Source organism: Metopolophium dirhodum, chromosome 1 (assembly GCF_019925205.1).
Source record: "Metopolophium dirhodum isolate CAU chromosome 1, ASM1992520v1, whole genome shotgun sequence".
NCBI lineage: Eukaryota > Metazoa > Arthropoda > Insecta > Hemiptera > Aphididae > Metopolophium > Metopolophium dirhodum.
The window spans coordinates 141,074,625-141,092,468 of record NC_083560.1 but is presented as its reverse complement, the minus strand read 5'-3'; the positions used below and the strand labels follow the sequence as shown (position 1 = coordinate 141,092,468).

At 40.0% G+C, this 17,844-nt stretch overlaps 3 protein-coding genes across 3 annotated transcripts; all 3 read left to right on the top strand.

The window, feature by feature from the left end:
- The first annotated feature begins 1,850 nt into the window (after positions 1 to 1,850).
- On the top strand, positions 1,851 to 6,263 carry LOC132932891 (uncharacterized). Its single transcript, XM_060999239.1, has 5 exons — positions 1,851 to 1,912; positions 1,980 to 2,151; positions 4,412 to 4,735; positions 4,786 to 5,399; positions 6,005 to 6,263. Exons 1-5 carry the CDS (start codon positions 1,851 to 1,853, stop codon positions 6,261 to 6,263), a joined length of 1,431 nt encoding a protein of 476 aa, XP_060855222.1.
- Positions 6,264 to 7,150: 887 nt separating this feature from the next.
- On the top strand, positions 7,151 to 11,316 carry LOC132932890 (uncharacterized). Its single transcript, XM_060999238.1, has 3 exons — positions 7,151 to 8,295; positions 10,225 to 11,193; positions 11,256 to 11,316. Exons 1-3 carry the CDS (start codon positions 7,151 to 7,153, stop codon positions 11,314 to 11,316), a joined length of 2,175 nt encoding a protein of 724 aa, XP_060855221.1.
- A 128-nt stretch (positions 11,317 to 11,444) lies between these two features.
- Positions 11,445 to 12,479, top strand: LOC132932889 (ATP-dependent DNA helicase PIF1-like). Its single transcript, XM_060999237.1, has one exon. It carries the CDS (start codon positions 11,445 to 11,447, stop codon positions 12,477 to 12,479), a length of 1,035 nt encoding a protein of 344 aa, XP_060855220.1.
- The last annotated feature ends 5,365 nt before the right edge of the window (positions 12,480 to 17,844 follow it).

The following is a 17,844-nucleotide window of genomic DNA, read 5'->3' as shown; positions in this document are numbered from 1 at the left end:
CGCGTTTTTTTTTTTTCGGTATTTAACTTTCGCCATCGCTTCCGCCTTATCGTGATATTCGTATTTAACCAACATTTTACGTTTTTTTTTTCAAAATTCGAGTTTTACGCCTATCGAAGACGTCGGACCTCCCCGTTGATGACTTATTCGCGTTCCCCGTCAGATTTTGAGTACTTTTTTGCCCTCCGCGGCCGAGACGACGCGCTTTACGTCCGCCGCCGTTGCGCGCGTTTTTTGCCTTTTTTTCAAATATTCGAGTTTTAGCCCTTTTTGAGGGGTCTGCCCTCCCCGTTTGCCCCTTATTCGCGTTCCCCGCTAAATTTATAGGCCGCGCGCCACCGTACTTTCTCCTGTACGAGTCCCGGGGCACCAGTTTCCAACTCAGTAGGTAGGTAGGTAGGTGAGGCGTTAGTGCGGATGACCCGGTGTCGTGGTTTCGATGCCGGCCGCCGGGATTGAAGTTAATTTGTGGCGCTCGTGTAATAACGGACCTCTTTTTTCGCCTTTTATAATTCTGACTCCCCGTTTGACCGATTGACGTCGCGGTGAGCGCATAAAAATAAATGAATTAGGCTTGAATATATGCGACGAAGAGCATTTTTTTCACGCGATTTTTCAAATATATGTATATAGATATACATATCATGCTTAATGTTTATGTAGGTCGTATAGGTTCTTATTATCCTACACGTGTATCTGATAAAAGACACCAATATACTAAACACGTATATCGTATGGTAACTTATAATAATATTATATCATGTACCTACATAATAAATATATAAACATAACGGTCACGATGTTTTCGTTGGGTCGGTACCAAATGTCTTGACACATAATAATTATTATAATAACTATTACTTCAAGTGTAGGTATACCAATTTGCGTTCAATTGTACACTAATGACGTAGGTAAATATAAGTACGTTAGGTTATGTGGTTGTTTTTTTCTTATTATTATTGTGTGCGTACATACCCACAATACAATAATAGGTATAAGTGTTTATGCGTGCGTGAGAAATATTAAAAGTGGACCATCAATATTATACAGTGCACAATACTACGCGCGATAATACAGTACGACCGTTATTATACGCAACATTATACGCTTGGCGTGGGGTGGAGTGGAGCCGTGGGGGGACAACTTTGGCGACGCGAAACGCGCCCGTGTCAACCTGCCTCATCTCGTGACCGGCGCTCTTGCAACGTACATCAAATCTCACCGAAAAGCCTAATACGTTGTATTATTTAATATTCAGTGCTTTTCTTTGAGTTTTGTTGTTCTGCATTGGGCGCTTTTCACAAACCGGTGAGTAAACTTTTATATCTACTACTACTATATTATACTATTTAGATAGATAAACTACAGGTGTATTCGTGGAGGCGGCGCGTATCGCCAACGAACATATTTTCACCGCCTACAGACATCGTTCTCCGCTGCTCACGGCGCATTTCGAGTTTTTTTCGTACACTTTGAATACCTACAACGTTAATTAAACCGCATTCGTATTAGCTGAATACGTATTAGACGTGTAAGTCCGTTGGCCGTTTCGGCGCGTTGCCATTGCGGACACGTGTTTTACGGTTAATTCATAATATTGTGCTACTGCGAGCTGGGTATGTAATTTTTCGTATTTTTCTATTTTTTATGTACATCATGTAAGCCGGTGTGTACCTATTAATTCTAAAAATAACACACGATACTCATACATCACCGCTGATAACAAACTGTATCAGTCGTTTTTTTTTTTACCACGAGGTTTTCATAATATTCAGTATTTACTTTTCACTTATTATTATTCCTATTATTATAATATGTTCGTTCGTGATGATGCTTTTAGGCTATTCAAAATGGTCAAACGCTGTGCTTTATGCGGAGTTGTGGACAACATCGATGACGTTTCCGTACACAGGTATTTCACACAACACGTTGATACATATCGATATATATATTATAATAAATAATGTGTCGCCTCTTAGATTTCCAACTGCCGTACATCGTCGTATTGAGTGGGTGGCATTTGTGGTGGACCATGGTTTTCCCGTGAACCAAACATCTCAGCTGTGTTCGAGGCATTTCGTCCCCGGTGTCGACTACGCTGTGGGAAACGCGCGGCGCCGCCGTCTGTGGCCCATGGCAGTGCCTTCTTTGGTGAGTGTGTTCAATAAATATCATTTCATTGCAGTACACCATGACTGTATGCCCGTCTGACTGGACTTCTAATACTGTTGTATACTCTCGTGAGTTTGATGTACCTACTGTGTATTTCAAACCTAACTTAATTTCTTAACTTAACTCAATGGCATTCAAGCTTTTTGTTGTAACATAATACATATGACCTCACAAAAGTATACTTCTAGACCTTATAAATACGGTTTAATACACAATATCAAGTGAATGACATATTATAACAAAATTCATGATATTACACTCATTTGGATCACATATCTTCATTATTTCAAGTTTGATCAATTTTCACAACATTTACAATTTCTGCAGTGCTAATTTCATTTCATTTGTTTACGTTTATTCCATAGTATGTAATTTTTAAAGTTAAGCCAATGACAATGAGTAGTACCCAACCTGCGGTTAAAATTCCTTACATGCTTAATTATTCACTGTGCTCTTAGATGCATATCATTGTTTCTGTACTCTACTATACTACCATACTATACTGGCTCGGTACAACATTCTTGAAAACTAAATGTCTATTTTATCATAAAACTTTCATTCAACTTATTATATTATGATTAAATTGTAGAATAACTTGAACGACATTCAATTGTGTTACTGCTGTTTCAGATTTCAAACACTTTGCTTATCAAATACTGGGTAAAGCTTATTTTACCTAGATTAACTCATAACTATACTAATATATCAACTTTTACTATAGAACACTTAAGGTTTTCTCACAGAAATTTACATTTTCTTAATGTTACTACTACACAAAGTAGGTATTACTAGAGACTCCTAACTAACCTCTCCTTTTTTTGTGAACTGTGTACTGGATAAGTGTTTTATAATTTCACATATTGCCGTACTGTTAGCAATGTTAAGATTATTTTAATACTTTCTTTCCTTTATTTATACAACTAACTTTGTTTGTACTACGGTGTAACATATTTACTACTGATGTGTGTTATATCAATACTTAGTGGTGATAAATATAGGTGTGCTTGATTTTATCACATTGAAGACTCTTTAAAAAATAACACCACATATATGATTTCATATTCAACCTTACATTCAACTTATCATATAATGATTTCATATAAATGCACTTATTGCATACGAGTACCTACACTTACTGTTATAGAGTGCAATACATTTTTTAAATGTAAGTCGTTATTGTTGTTGTTACAGTAATACCTAACCAACACAAGATTGAACACACAATCATTAAAATGTTTTCTTTTTATTGTTGTAAGTTAAACTTCTGTATTAAATAACACATTTTTTTTTCTACTATTACTACTACTACTACTACTACTACTACTACTACTACTACTACTACTACTACTACTACTGAACTAGGCCATTTGTAAGTTGTGTACTAGATAAGTATTTTATTAGTATTTTATTTTAATACTTAATACAACATTGTACTGATGTTAGGATGGACAGAGCTTAGATTTAGGCGTAGTCACACACATTATTTTGTACAACTCTTTGAAAAATGATCTGGACTACAACATGTATACTTTTATACTTTTATACAGTGCAATACAGTTTTACAACGTTTCAAAGTTATTGTTGTTAGAAAGATTATTAGTATGTGTGAAACAACTTAAATATTCTTCTGTGGATTTCTTTGTTCTATGATTGGTACTTGTAAATACAACAGATATCTTAACCTAGAGCATTGTACTGATGTTATTTAGGTAGACCTTTTTCTCTTGAAAATCTCTTAAAAACATTTATCTTATACTATCTATATTGTTGTATTGATGTTTTACACACCTTCAATGGCATTTAGTAGTATTATACAAGTTCTACGGTTACAGTTAGTTATTATATTATTATAGGCATTTGAAAAGTTTTCTTACACAGTTAATATACATTCTACTACCAATAAACAAAATACTTTTCTCGCACACTTCTTAATATTACCCCCACCACATCACTATTTACTACTGACCCAGGTTTACTCTCCTTCATTTGTAAGTTGGGCACTAGATAGGTATTTTATCATTTCACATGTGATACTCTTAGACTTAGACTCACTCTAACTACAACATGTATGCTTTTATTTGTGTGACATAAACCTTATTTCATATAAATATTCACTTATTGCATATTATAGGTACCTACGCTTACTGTCATAGATAGCAATAATTATTGTTGTTATTATTATAATTATATAGAATTATCAATACAATTGTACCTACTCTAAACTCAACCTAACTTTTAGGTGCTTGGGGATGTCGAGATGGAAGAAAGGGAGGACGTGGAGGTCGTCGGCGTCCCAGTGGAGGGTGTGGAGTACGTGGAAGTCGTTGGCGTCCCAGTGGATATAGGGGATGATGTGGAAGGAGTGGAGGTGGTGGAGGACGTGGAATTTGTTGAGGTCCAGATGGACGGAGGTGATGACGTGGAAGTGGTAGAAGTCCAGATGGATGGAGGGGATGACGTGGAAGTGGTAGAAGTCCAGATGGACGAAGTGCAAGCGGAACTGGAGTTTGTGGACATGCTCGACGAGTTGCAGCCAGACGTCGACGAAGAGGTCAGTAAATATGTCTTACTTATAAAAAAAACAATAAATAAAACTTATCATTTAAATTGCAGTTCCGACCACTTGCCGTGGGTGAACAACCCCGAGGGCGTGCGCCAATAATTGACAGGCCGGCAGGCGTGACACACCCGCTTCCAGAGCAGCACAACGCGGGCGCGTTAAACAGAATCTGCACACAGTGTAACGCCCGCCACTTCGAAGGCGAGGTTGTGGGCCAGGGTGCCAATATGCACTTCTCCACTTGCTGTAACAACGGTCAAGTGACCGCTGCAGGACAACACGCGTTGTTGCCCGCCCCTTTTTTACTAATGAGTTTGTTGATTGGAGATTCACAGGATGGTCGTAGATTCCGAGACGACATCCGCCGGTACAACAACGCCCTGGCATTCGCTGCGTTTAGCTGTGGCACAGACGACAGGCGTTTGCGAGGGCGTGGACCGCGAACGATGTGTATCCAAGGCCAAACTTATCAGAGGATAAATAATGACGTGGCCGTTGACCGAGTAGATGCCAACTACTGTCAGTTGTATTTCCTCGAGTCCGCAGAGGCCAACGCCCGCCGCGTTGGGATGGCTCTGCAGAGAAATCATCGTGAACTGTCCGTAGTTGTGATGGGACTATTGGACGGTTTTCTGCGGGACGTAAATCCGTACGCAATGGCTTTTAAGTAAGATATAAATTTATTGTATTTATTAACATTAGGAATATGAATTGCCCCTTAGAGTAAATTTCTTTTACAGATCCCTTTCTCAAAGTAGACAGAAAAAACAAAAAAAATTACACACTGTAACCAATAAACTAACTATGTTAACTGTCAAACTAGATATTACGTTGATATTAGACACTCACAGCTACCAATATACTGCAGTTATTACTTAATGTTCATTCAAAATAGTATACAAAGCAAAAAATTTTCTTACCTTTATTACTTAAATTATATTAAATATTATATGTATTTTATGTGTTTATTATAATTTTACTCTGCTACCAACAGAGTTATATGTACTTATGAATGATACAGGTAACATTAAATATAACTTAGGGCTGGGACGTTTTTATATTTTATATGAAGTATAGGTTTTATTGTTATTACCTAACCTATGTGGTCTCCTAAGCTTACTACACTTCACACACATTTATAATATATATATTTATTATTATGTATTATGTTAATTATACAATTATAGAGTTAAATGCACTGAATGATTTATTTATGATTTCTACGTGGAGTCTGTCTAAGTATAAAAATATACATGTCTATATTTGTTCCAGGAACATGCGTGAGGTGTGGCTGGCAGAAAGAGACCTAGCCGACGCCGATCCCGCAGGTGTGCGACCTAGGCCAGTGACTATGCATTTTGTCCGAGATGCGGCCCGAGACGACGGGCGAAACAACCTGCCTACCGCAAACGAAGTTGCGGCCGTGTTCGTAGGCGAAGGGGGTCGTCCGCCAAGAGACATTAATCTGGTCATCTACGATACGAATCCAATCAACCCGCAACACAGGATGCAAACCATACCAGCGGGTTAGTTAATAATTATTTCCTATAAACACAGCTGACTCAAATTGTTCACTTATATTCACTATATTTATTGCACATTAATATCAACACCATCAAATAGAATCATAGTTTTTGTTGTACAGTAAAGCTGACACTGTGATTTTAAATTTACATTAAGTATACACTACATTTTGGACATTCTTTTGAATGAATCTATTAAATTCTATTACTTAAACAATATGAGGTACAATTATTTTAATAAGCTTTACTGATAATTTGACAAATTTTTTTTTGCGAAATAAACAGATGAAAGACTATGAAGGATAATTATATTATTGTTCGCATCTCCGACAATAAGTGTCGTTCAAAGATTTATCAGTGATTAGAATGTTAGATAGACAGGCCAGGAATTCTATTCAGGACATAATTTAATCATAATAGATCATGTATTGCTATTCGAGCTAGGGGACCTATGTATACATAAAATATTTGATAAAGTTAAATTAATAATATTAAATTCCTTACAACCATATTCATTATAAATTATATTCATCTTGTAGTGATAGTATGACAATAAGTCGTCTTATGATTTGTATGTAGTGTACTATATAATTTATCAATAATCAAACATAATATAGTCACATTACTTCGGTGCTTAATTTCATGATTTGTTTGGACTTCATAACAGACATCACTTACAAATATACACTATAAATCCTTGGAATACAAAGAGATCAGAGTTTATATTTTTTTTATACATTACCTTTCTTTTGCGGTTATGTACTTGCTATACTCACAACACAATCACAACTCCATCCTCTAACCCCCAGCTACTACAAATCGTTGATTTAGCAATTCACTTTAAATAATATATACCATTCGTTACATTTCACAAGGGTCGTGTCACTCGGATCCGATGTTGTATCCGCTGTTTTTCCCGTACGGCGAGGCCGGTTGGCATAACGGGATGTTGCAAGCGGGCAACCGACGAAACAATGTCCGCAATCGCAACAGTATCAGAGAGTTTGCGTGCTACCGTTTGGCTGTTAGATATCAGGGAAATAACGACCAAAGACATGAACTGTTTAGTTTATTACATCAAGGTCGGTTCTTGTTGCAGATGTATGTGTGCGACCAGTATGTTCGAATGGAGTCGAACAATCTGAACTACATACGTTTGCACCAGAGGGATCTCCTCGCCGAAGCGTATCAAGGGCTCATGGACCATGTGAACCAACAGCTCCACGTCGATCCCATGGCGGTCGGGCGTAGGGTCATATTGCCGTCGAAGTTCACGGGTAGCGACCGATTCAACAAGATGAATTATCAAGACGCCATCACCATAGTGCGTACCAAAGGGAAACCCGACCTGTTCATAACGTTTACGTGCAATCCCAGGTGGCCAGAGATCACTGAAAACCTGGCTGCCCACAGCACGGCAAGCGACAGGCCAGACCTGGTGGCCAGAGTGTTCAACAGTAAGCTACAGGAGCTAATAGGTGACATAACTGTACATCGTGTGTTTGGTAATGTCAGCGCTTACGTGTACACTATCGAGTTTCAGAAACGTGGTCTGCCCCATGCGCATATACTGATAATCCTGGCGGAGGACTGTAAGTTCCGCACGGCCGAGGACGTGGACGACGTGGTTTGCGCCTTCTTGCCGGACCCCGCAATCGACAGGCGCTTACACGACTGCGTCAAGTCTCACATGATCCACGGGCCGTGTGGAACAGTCAATCCACAGTGTCCGTGCATGGTGGACAACAAATGCTCCAAAGATTTCCCGAAAGCGTACGCAGAGGAGACTGTGTACGTTGCGGACGGCGGATATCCAAAGTACCGCCGACCGGATGACGGCCGGGTGGTACTTGTGAGAGGTCGTGAGGTTGGTAACGAGTGTGTAGTGCCGTACAACCCTTACCTTCTGGCCAAGTATGACGCGCACATCAACGTCGAGATATGCACGTCCATAAAGAGTGTCATGTATATCTACAAGTATATATACAAGGGACACGACCGTGTGACGTTGGAAGTTCAGGACCAGGATGAGATTGCCAAGTGAGTCTTAACTTAATTTTATAAATTACATATTTCTAAATTTAGGTATAATCATTATAATAGTATATTGTATGTTTATTTAGTGTGTTTACTACTTTATATGTTCAGGAATTTTAAATATTAAATTGGACAATTTTTAAAATTCACATAAAAATCTTAAATTTAGAAATTCTGTTACTTAATTACATTTGTTGTTATTCCATTGTATTACTCTTGTTTTGTTTTTAATTTTAAATATGTACACGTTTTAGTTTGAAATAATAAAATTACTTTGGTTTGACATTGGCTAAAAACTAAAATTTTAATGATTAAAGAACTTTACTTTTTTATGAAAACATTTCTACATTTTAATAAGAATATTCAGTTGAGCAAAACTTTAGGAACTTCTACATTTATAAACTATTATTATTATACAGTAATAAACATCAATTGAATAAATAGTTAACTAATAAATCATTTATTAATTTTTAATAATTCCCATCAATAGTGTAATTTTTATAATTTTATATTACATTTAATCCTTTTTTTCATGTGTCTTCATTCAAGCTGTGTATAATAAACATTCTATTGCATACAGTATTAAACATAAATTAAATAAATAGTTAATTAATAAATGATTTAATAGTGTCTTAAGGTTTCTATAATATTATATATTAATTTTATAATTTTATATTACATTTAATCCTTTTTTTCATGTATCTTCATTCAAGCTGTGTATAATAAACATTCTATTGCATACAGTATTAAACATAAATTAAATAAATAGTTAATTAATAAATGATTTAATAGTGTCTTAAGATTTTTATAATATTATATATTAATTAATATGTAGGTTGTACCTTATATTATGTACTTCTACAGAGAGTTCAATAGGTGGTCTACATTATTCTTGATAGATTTTTATTATAGGTATTACATTGAAAATTATTATCATTCCATCATTATTAGCATATAACAATATTTTATGCATGTGTCATTTTTAGCAGTGTGTCCTGTGTGTATGAATTATTTTACTCACTATTTTTTAGGTTTTTAGGGTACTTGTAATCGTTTACCGATAACTTTTAGTTTTTTTTACTATTGTATACTAGCTATATTATATACTTAACATTTAATGTGTGTTCTTTAGGTATTATTATTATTACATTAAATTTGTTATTTTATGCTTTTTCATTCAAGTTGTTTATACACATTACATTGCATACAGAACTGAACATCAATGACATTAAGTACACCAATTAACTAACGTACCTAATAGATATAAATTTTGGTTTATAACCTGATCTAAGTTTAACCGTGATCACATAATATACTGTCTCAAATTGTAAACTTCAACACCTCGGCAATGTGAAACACGCTTTTATGGATTGTTATTTTCGTTGGCATAAATTAACAGTCCTACAGCTTTGCCATTCTTAAATAATATTATACAGTTATAATGTATTCCACCTGATACAAATTTTAAAATATAATATAATATAATAATAATAATAATAATAATTTAAATTTTGAATATGTTATGTGTACACTGTTATCACCTTGATCACCTAATATACTACTAATATACTAATACCAACTATGTAAATTATAGATTAAATTGTATACTTATATAACTATAACTTTTATGTCACTAGACTAGACGTCCACTATGATTATATTTAGCTACTCGAGTTGACATTTCACGACATTTATTTATCAAAACATCATAATATATCAGTCACATTTATTGTATGGCAAACGTTTAAACACCGTTCAACGGTTGTAGGGATTCTTCGTCAAATGCACATTGCAATGCAATGCTATGTGTCTACAGAACAAAAAATAAATTACATTTACTTGAATTATATAATAATAATAATACCAATCACAACACCAGACGGTATCATCTATAGAGCCATTGTTAGTTATCTTTTCAATATTAATTTTCAGTTACGTAAACTCAAGATATGTCAGCCCACCAGAAGGCATCTGGCGGTTGTTTTCGTACAAATTGCACGGCAAGAGTCACACGGTCGTCAGACTTCCTGTCCACCTGGAGGGTCGTCAGAACGTGTACTTTGCGCCGGGCCAAGCAGAAGAACGGCTACAGAACCAAGCTGTGCGTAGTACGAAACTCACGCAGTTCTTCGCGCTCAACACAACAGACGTGAATGCTCGACAATACTTGTACCAAGAAATACCGACGCATTACACCTGGCAGATGCCACGTAATCAAGAAAACGTACTCGTAAGAAATGTCACCCAATGGTTGCCGCGGCGGATTCGGATGGCAAACGTTACGTTGGCTCGGATGTACATAGTAAACCCACTGGACCGGGACCGTTTCCACCTGAGATTGCTACTTCTGAACCGAAGAGGCCCGAAGTCCTTTCAAGACATAAGGACGGTGGACGGGGTCGTTCACGAAACATTCACGGCGGCTGCCGTTGCACTCGGATTATTGGAAGACGACCGAGCGTGGCGGGATTGCTTGACGGAATCGGCGACGTTGGACACACCGCGGCAGCTGCGGTATCTGTTCGTCACTATACTGGTGTTCTGCGAGCCCTCAAACCTGCTGGCGTTGTACGAGGCGAACGAAGCAAACATGATGGAGGACTTCAACCGCCGTCTCCAAGACGTCGACCGCGCGAGGGCCGCGTGTCTGGCGGCCATCGAGGATCTACTTCGTGTACACCGAAAATCGCCGGGCGACTACGGTCTGCCCCTCGCCGACCCCCGTCTACTGGAACCGCTGCAGGACGATGCGCTGTTCCGGGCAATAGACGTGGCGGCACGGTGGGCCCCACAAGTAGACGCCTTGAACGCCGAACAGCGAACGGTGTACGACCGCGTGATGGCGGCCGTCGACGACCAACGCGAGGTGGCGAAAACTTTCTTCGTCGACGGACCCGGGGGGTACCGGAAAAACGACGCTGTACGGATGCCTGATATGGGCGCTTCGGCACCGACCTCCGCAGCGGGAGGTGTTGTGCGTGGCGTTCACCGGTATCGCCGCGTCGCTCATGGACGGCGGCATGACCGTACACTCGACGGTCGGACTGCCTTTCGGCACGCTGACCGAAGACTCGACGTCCAGCGTCACCATGCAGTCCGAGCGAGCGCAGAAGATACGCAACGCGGCGCTCATCGTCTGGGACGAAGCCCCAATGTCGCCGGGACTGCAACTGACGGTGGTGGACCGCCTGCTCAGGGACGTCATGGCATCGGAATTACCGTTCGGCGGTAAAACCATGCTGTTCGCCGGCGACTTCAGGCAGATATTGCCCGTGGTCCGGAGAGGGACGAGAGCCGAGATCGTCATGTCGTCGATCAAGGAAAACGGTCTTTGGCGCGTCATGGAGCGCTTCAATCTGGTCCAGAACATGCGCGCGGACCACGACGCGGACTTTGCGACTTGGTTGCTTGAGCTCGGCAACGGCCGACTGCCCGCGGTCGACGGCGTTCCGAACACCGTGCAAATCCCGCGGCAAATGGTATGCGACGTTGATGATTTGATCGATTTCGTGTACCCGCAGCAAATGTCGTTGGCCAACGTCGACGAATTCGCTCGGAGAATCGTTGTGTGTCCCACCAACGAAGACTGTAGAGGTGTCAACAGGGACGTGCTGGAGCGCGTCGACGGTGCTCAGATGACCTACACCGCCGTCGACACCATGATGGCGGACGATCCCGACGAAGTGGCCAATTTTCCCACGGAGTTCCTCAACAGCTTGGAACCGGACGGCCTGCCGCCGTACCGGCTGACGTTGAAGGTGGGGTGCATCGTGATGTTGCTCAGAAATCTCGACCCGAGGAGACGACTGTGCAACGGTACGAGGTTGGTGGTCACCGAACTGCGGCGTCACAATTTCAAGGCTAGGATTTTGGGCGGTGAAGCACAGGACGACGACTTCGTCGTGCCCAAGATACCGCTCACGTCCAGCGGTGAGGACGACCTGCCCATCTTACTGCGGCGCCTTCAATTCCCGGTGAGATTGTCGTTCGCCATGACTATCAACAAGTCGCAGGGTCAGACGTTCGACAGGGTAGGTTTGCTACTGACGTCGCCTGTGTTCACGCACGGGCAGCTGTACGTAGCGTTTTCGAGGGTGAGAAACGCACAGTCCGTGAGAGTTGGCATGTACGCCGATGATAGCGGGCGATTCGTCACCAAGAACATTGTGTACAGGGAAGTTCTGTAATGCAATATGTGTTGACAATGGTAAGTGTAAGTCTAGGTGACGCTCAATGATAAAGTCTAGGTGACACTCGATGTTCAAGTCTAGGTGACGCTCGATGATCAAGTCTAGGTGACGCTCGATGTTCAAATCTGAGTGATGCTAGATTATCAAGTCTAGGTGACGCTAGATTATCAAGTCTAGGTGACGCTCGATGATCAAGTCTAGGTGACGCTCAATGATCAAGTCTAGGTGACGCTCGATGATCAAGTCTAGGTGACGCTCGATGTTCAAATCTGAGTGATGCTAGATTATCAAGTCTAGGTGACGCTCAATGATCAAGTCTAGCGTCACACCAGATGTTCAAGTCTAGGTGATGTGGAGAGAAAGTTTGACAACCTCCACGTGGTCTCTCTGGATGCGAATACTCAAAGGTGTATTCGTAACTAATGTCAAACGGTTTGTTAGGATTTTATAATATTGTACAGTCACACATACATTTGTCAATAATTAATTTACGCTATATCAATAATTATTTATTTATACCTACTTCAAAATACATGGTCAATGTAATGAAATGTAAAAAAACATTTAAATAATATTATGTAACTTTCTAACGTTAGTTTAAATTATTTGACCTTTTTATATGTTTTGTTAGTATTAATATCATACAATGGATTTGATATTGATGTCTGTATGAGTGACTTTTTAAATTTGTTTTTACTTTTACTTATATAATTTTTACTTTTACTTATATAATATTAAATTTTAAACACAATTTGCAATAACTTTTTATATTAATCTAAATATCTGTTAATATAATATTATTATAGTTGAAATTGCATTCACAATCCTATACTGTGATTGTATTTATATTTGTTATACTATGCTATTATGAAACTTTTTACATTTGTTTTTTACTTTGTACCAATGTACCATATAAGATAATTTGGTATTCAACCACTAATTGTTATTATAGTACTCTAGCTTTATATTTAGCTCTCTATAACTTTGGTATTCATGTCTGTATGAATAAATTTTAATAACAATCTAAATATCTGTTATTGATTTGTTGTACATATTATATTAATATATTAAGTAACTTTTTACATATGTTTTTACTTTGTAATGTATAGTTAATTATATTCAATATTTTATTGGTGTTTGACCACCAATTGTCATTACAATGTTTGTATAATATAATACATTTAAACGCCTATGTCAAGAACTTTGTGATTTATATCAGTATGAATTATTTTAAATAATAGTCCAAATATCAGTTAGTTTCAAGTAGACTGTATTGTTATGTTTGTATTATTTTTACTGTGATAGGTAACGTTTTAATTGTATCATCAATATTTTACTAGCTACCTTATTATTATTATTACCTACCTATTACACTATAAGCTATTTTACCTCTCATCACTTAGAATTACTGGTAATTTGTAAATAATTTGTAACGTCTATGTAAGAATAAAAATAATATTGCAAGGCGAATCATGACTTATATTTCATAGCCTAAAGTTTTATTTGTATCGTCACCGTATTATAATGACACATCAGTATTGGTTGGTGTTCTTTGTATTACACTACCTATTTTTGTGATACACATCTACCAATGGCACAAACTATTCAAATACATAATTACACAAGTAAACATATAGTGTACATCTAACACATAGGCTACTCATATTATTATACTCTAATATTACTACTATTAACTAATGTGTTAACCATGATTATTATATCAAGGTAAGAAATAAAAACAAGACATGTGAAAAAAAAAAGTTTTTATTCATGAGATCTGAAAAATATTAGAGGAAAAAATATTGTTAGGATAATGGCATTACAAAAAAATTATCCAATTGACTACTTACGGTGTTGAAATCATCAACGCCTCCAGCTGCCGCAACGCCGAATCACACGAGCCACCAGCCATCGATTCATACAACGTCTACAATTTATATAAACAAATTAAACATGGCATTAAAAGGTATTCTCAAATTCACAACTAACTGTGGTCTCTCCAATACCACATGTGTGCATTCATATCTTACAATTTTGTATTTATTTAGCACTATTAGGATTAAAAATATTACTTACGGTTGATGCCATCGGGGTTGATGTTCCGATAGGTTGGGGACCGGGAGTCTGAGTGCGTGTCGACCTTGCACTCAGACTCCGTGGCGGCCTTACCCTAACGGAACTCAACCCTCCACGTTGTGTGGCTGGTGCTCTCCTAGGTGTTTGTGGGGCTATAAATATAACAAACGTTATTAATTTAATTTTTATTTTATTATGAAAATGCGATATACACTCACCGAGGCATTGCCGGACCGTGTGCCCCATTTTATTGCATCTATAACATCCTGAAACACGATGTAGGCGTTAATTAATAGTAAACTTTTAAATTTTCCTATCACCTATGTACTTACGGCGTTTGGGGGGTGCCTTTCGCGGCGGTTGATGGCGATGGCGTGCGGCGACGGCGGTCTCGGCTGGCGGGCGGCGTGCGGCGACGGCGGTCTCGGCCGGCGGGTGGCGCGCGGCGGCGGCGGTCTCGGCCGGCGGTGCAGGGGCGGCGGTGCTCATGTTTAGTGTTTGCACCGCCGCATTGAAGTTGATCTTTATATAATTCATTCTAAAAAGAAAAAAGATGCAACATTTACAGTATGTCAGCGCAATATATTTGTTTTTTCTATATTGGTCTCCCCGACCTGTGCAACGTAGACACAGTATAGATATTTAACAACTTTGCCGGAAAGCGTGGACAGGTGCTTACAAAAAATCTAAGTTTAAACATTAAATATTTTAATTTTCTGACGGAAAGCATGTGTTACATTATACTGATTGATAAATACCTGCGATCTGCGGTGAACGTTTTAAAAAAAAAAAATTAAATTAATAATACAAAATATACTCACGTGTTGTCCGTCGGACGGCAGTCGGATGTTTAAGAACGGTTTGTGGGACGTCGGCGCAGTTAATTGTCAACGCAGGTAACCCATGCAGGTAACAAATTGATTAATTGACATTATATCGACATTGATTGATACACACGCAAACATGATTTTCAAAAATTCCCGCCTTCGACAAAATACCGCCAAAATACCGACTATTACTTATAACGACAACAATTACTTATTACTACGGCGAACGTCATTAGAAGTGACTGACCTGCTAGACACCCAAAAAAATACGGCGACTAAATGATTTGCACGGACGCCCGAAATATTTTGAATTTTTTTCATGTAAATTATTACTTAATTTTGCGTTTTCGGTGACAGTAATGAACGCTGTCCGCGATTCGACGCAGTCGGATTGCATACCTGACAACGTGACCCGGCCGTTGCACATTGTCCGCTATCCGACGAAGTCGGATTGCCTACCTGCACCACTGAGGTGACTGACCTGCTAGACAACCTAAAAAGACGGTGGCTATATGATTTGCATAAAAGCCCGAAATGTTTTACTTTTTTTTTTCACAGTGAAGAAAGCTGTCCGATATCCGACGCAGTCGGATTGCATACCTGACGACGTGACCCGGCCGTCGCATATTGTCTGCTACTCGGACCACTGAGGTGACTGACCTCCTAGACACCCTTAAAAGACGGTGGCTATATGATTTGCATAGAAGCTCGAAATGTTTTGAATTTTATTACTTAATTTTCCGTTTTCGGTGACAGTAATTAACGTTGTCCGCGATTCGACGCAGTCGGATTGCATACCTGACGACGTGAACCGGCCGTCGCACATTGTCCGCTATCCGACGAAGTCGGATAGCCTACCCTTATTACTACGGCGAACGTTATTCGAGGTGACTGACCTGCTAGACACCCATAAAAAGACGGCGGCTATATGATTTTCATGGACCCCCGAAATGTTTTACAATTTTTTTCACGTTTCACGTTTTGAACGTTGCATACCTGTTGCCGAGACATATAAGTCCAACGTCGAGGTAGGTGACTGACCCGCTAGACCCCAAATAAATCGAGGTGGCTCTATGATTATCCGAAATATTTGAATTCTATTACTTGATTTGGCGTTTTTGAAGGCAGTAAAAAACTTACAGCTCTCCGGTTACCTAATCCACTATCCTTCTCACAAATCCACCATTCTTATCATTAATCCAACATCCTTATCAGCAATCCAAAATCCTTATCACTTATCCACTTTTCTCCGACATCGGTTGACGACCAGACCACAAGACCACTGCGGCTTCCGACATCGAAAACACTCATAACCAACACCGGGGGGTCTGGGGGTCTCCCCCAGCGACGCTCGGAGAGCTAGTCTTATAGTATAAAACGAAGACCCGTGTGGCGCCTCCTATGTCGATTTTCCGAACCAGCGTAAGAGACTACCAATGAAAAAATTCGACGGGCGGTCTCCCGGCGGCGGCGGAGCCGTCGCCGCGTTATCACTCCTTCTTATCACTTTTCGCGATTTCTTTCGATATTTTCAAAATTTCTTCACATTTCGAGTTTTACCCCCCCCTGGGGTCCCCGGGCGGCCCCGCTCGGACCTTATTCGCGTTCCCCGGTAAATTTACGTACCGCGCGCGGCCGTAATTTTTTCCCGGCGGGCCCGCCGCGTAGGCCGTTACGTGAAAACCGAGCGCCGCCGTCGCGGGCGTTTTTTGCCTTTTTTTTTCGAGAATTCGAGTTTTAGCCCTCAACGAGGCGTCCGCCCTCCCCGTTCGCGACTCATTCGCGTTCCCCGTTACGTTTATAGGTCGCGCGCGGCCGTACTCGAATATTTTAGTGCGCCGCGGCGTAGAGAACGATAGCGGAAAGCGCGGCGTCGTCGCCGTCTTACCGATTTTTCCGACTTTTTCGACTAAAGTCGCGTCTCGCCGCTCTCTCGAAAGTCTCACCTCCCCGTCGACGCGATATTCGCGTTCCCAGCTAAATTTATAGGCCGCCGTCGAGTAGGTATTACTATATACAGGCATAAATACGTGCGTCGGAGGGTCCGATTTTTTTTCGCGAATATCGCGTTTTCGACGTCCGGGGGTGGCGGAGCCTGTCGTCCGCCGCCCGAAGCGGTGGGATCGCCGGCTCAAAAGCCCTCCGCGGACGCCGGGACCGCGTTCGCGATTCGCCGGGACGGCGAAACCACTTAAGAGTCATAGATTCGACACAACTTTTCAACTCGGTAGGTAGGTAGGTAGGTAAGGCGTCGGTGCGGTTGACCCGGGGGTCGTGGTTTCGATGCCGGCCGCCGGGAATTTCGTAAATTTGCGGCGGCCGTGATATTTCGGAATTTTTTTTTTTCGCGTTTTTTTTTTTGTCATTTTCCTTTCGCCATCACTTTCGCCTTATCGTGATATACGGATTTGACGAAAATTTGACGTTTTTTTTTTTAAATTCGAGTTTCACCTCTTTTG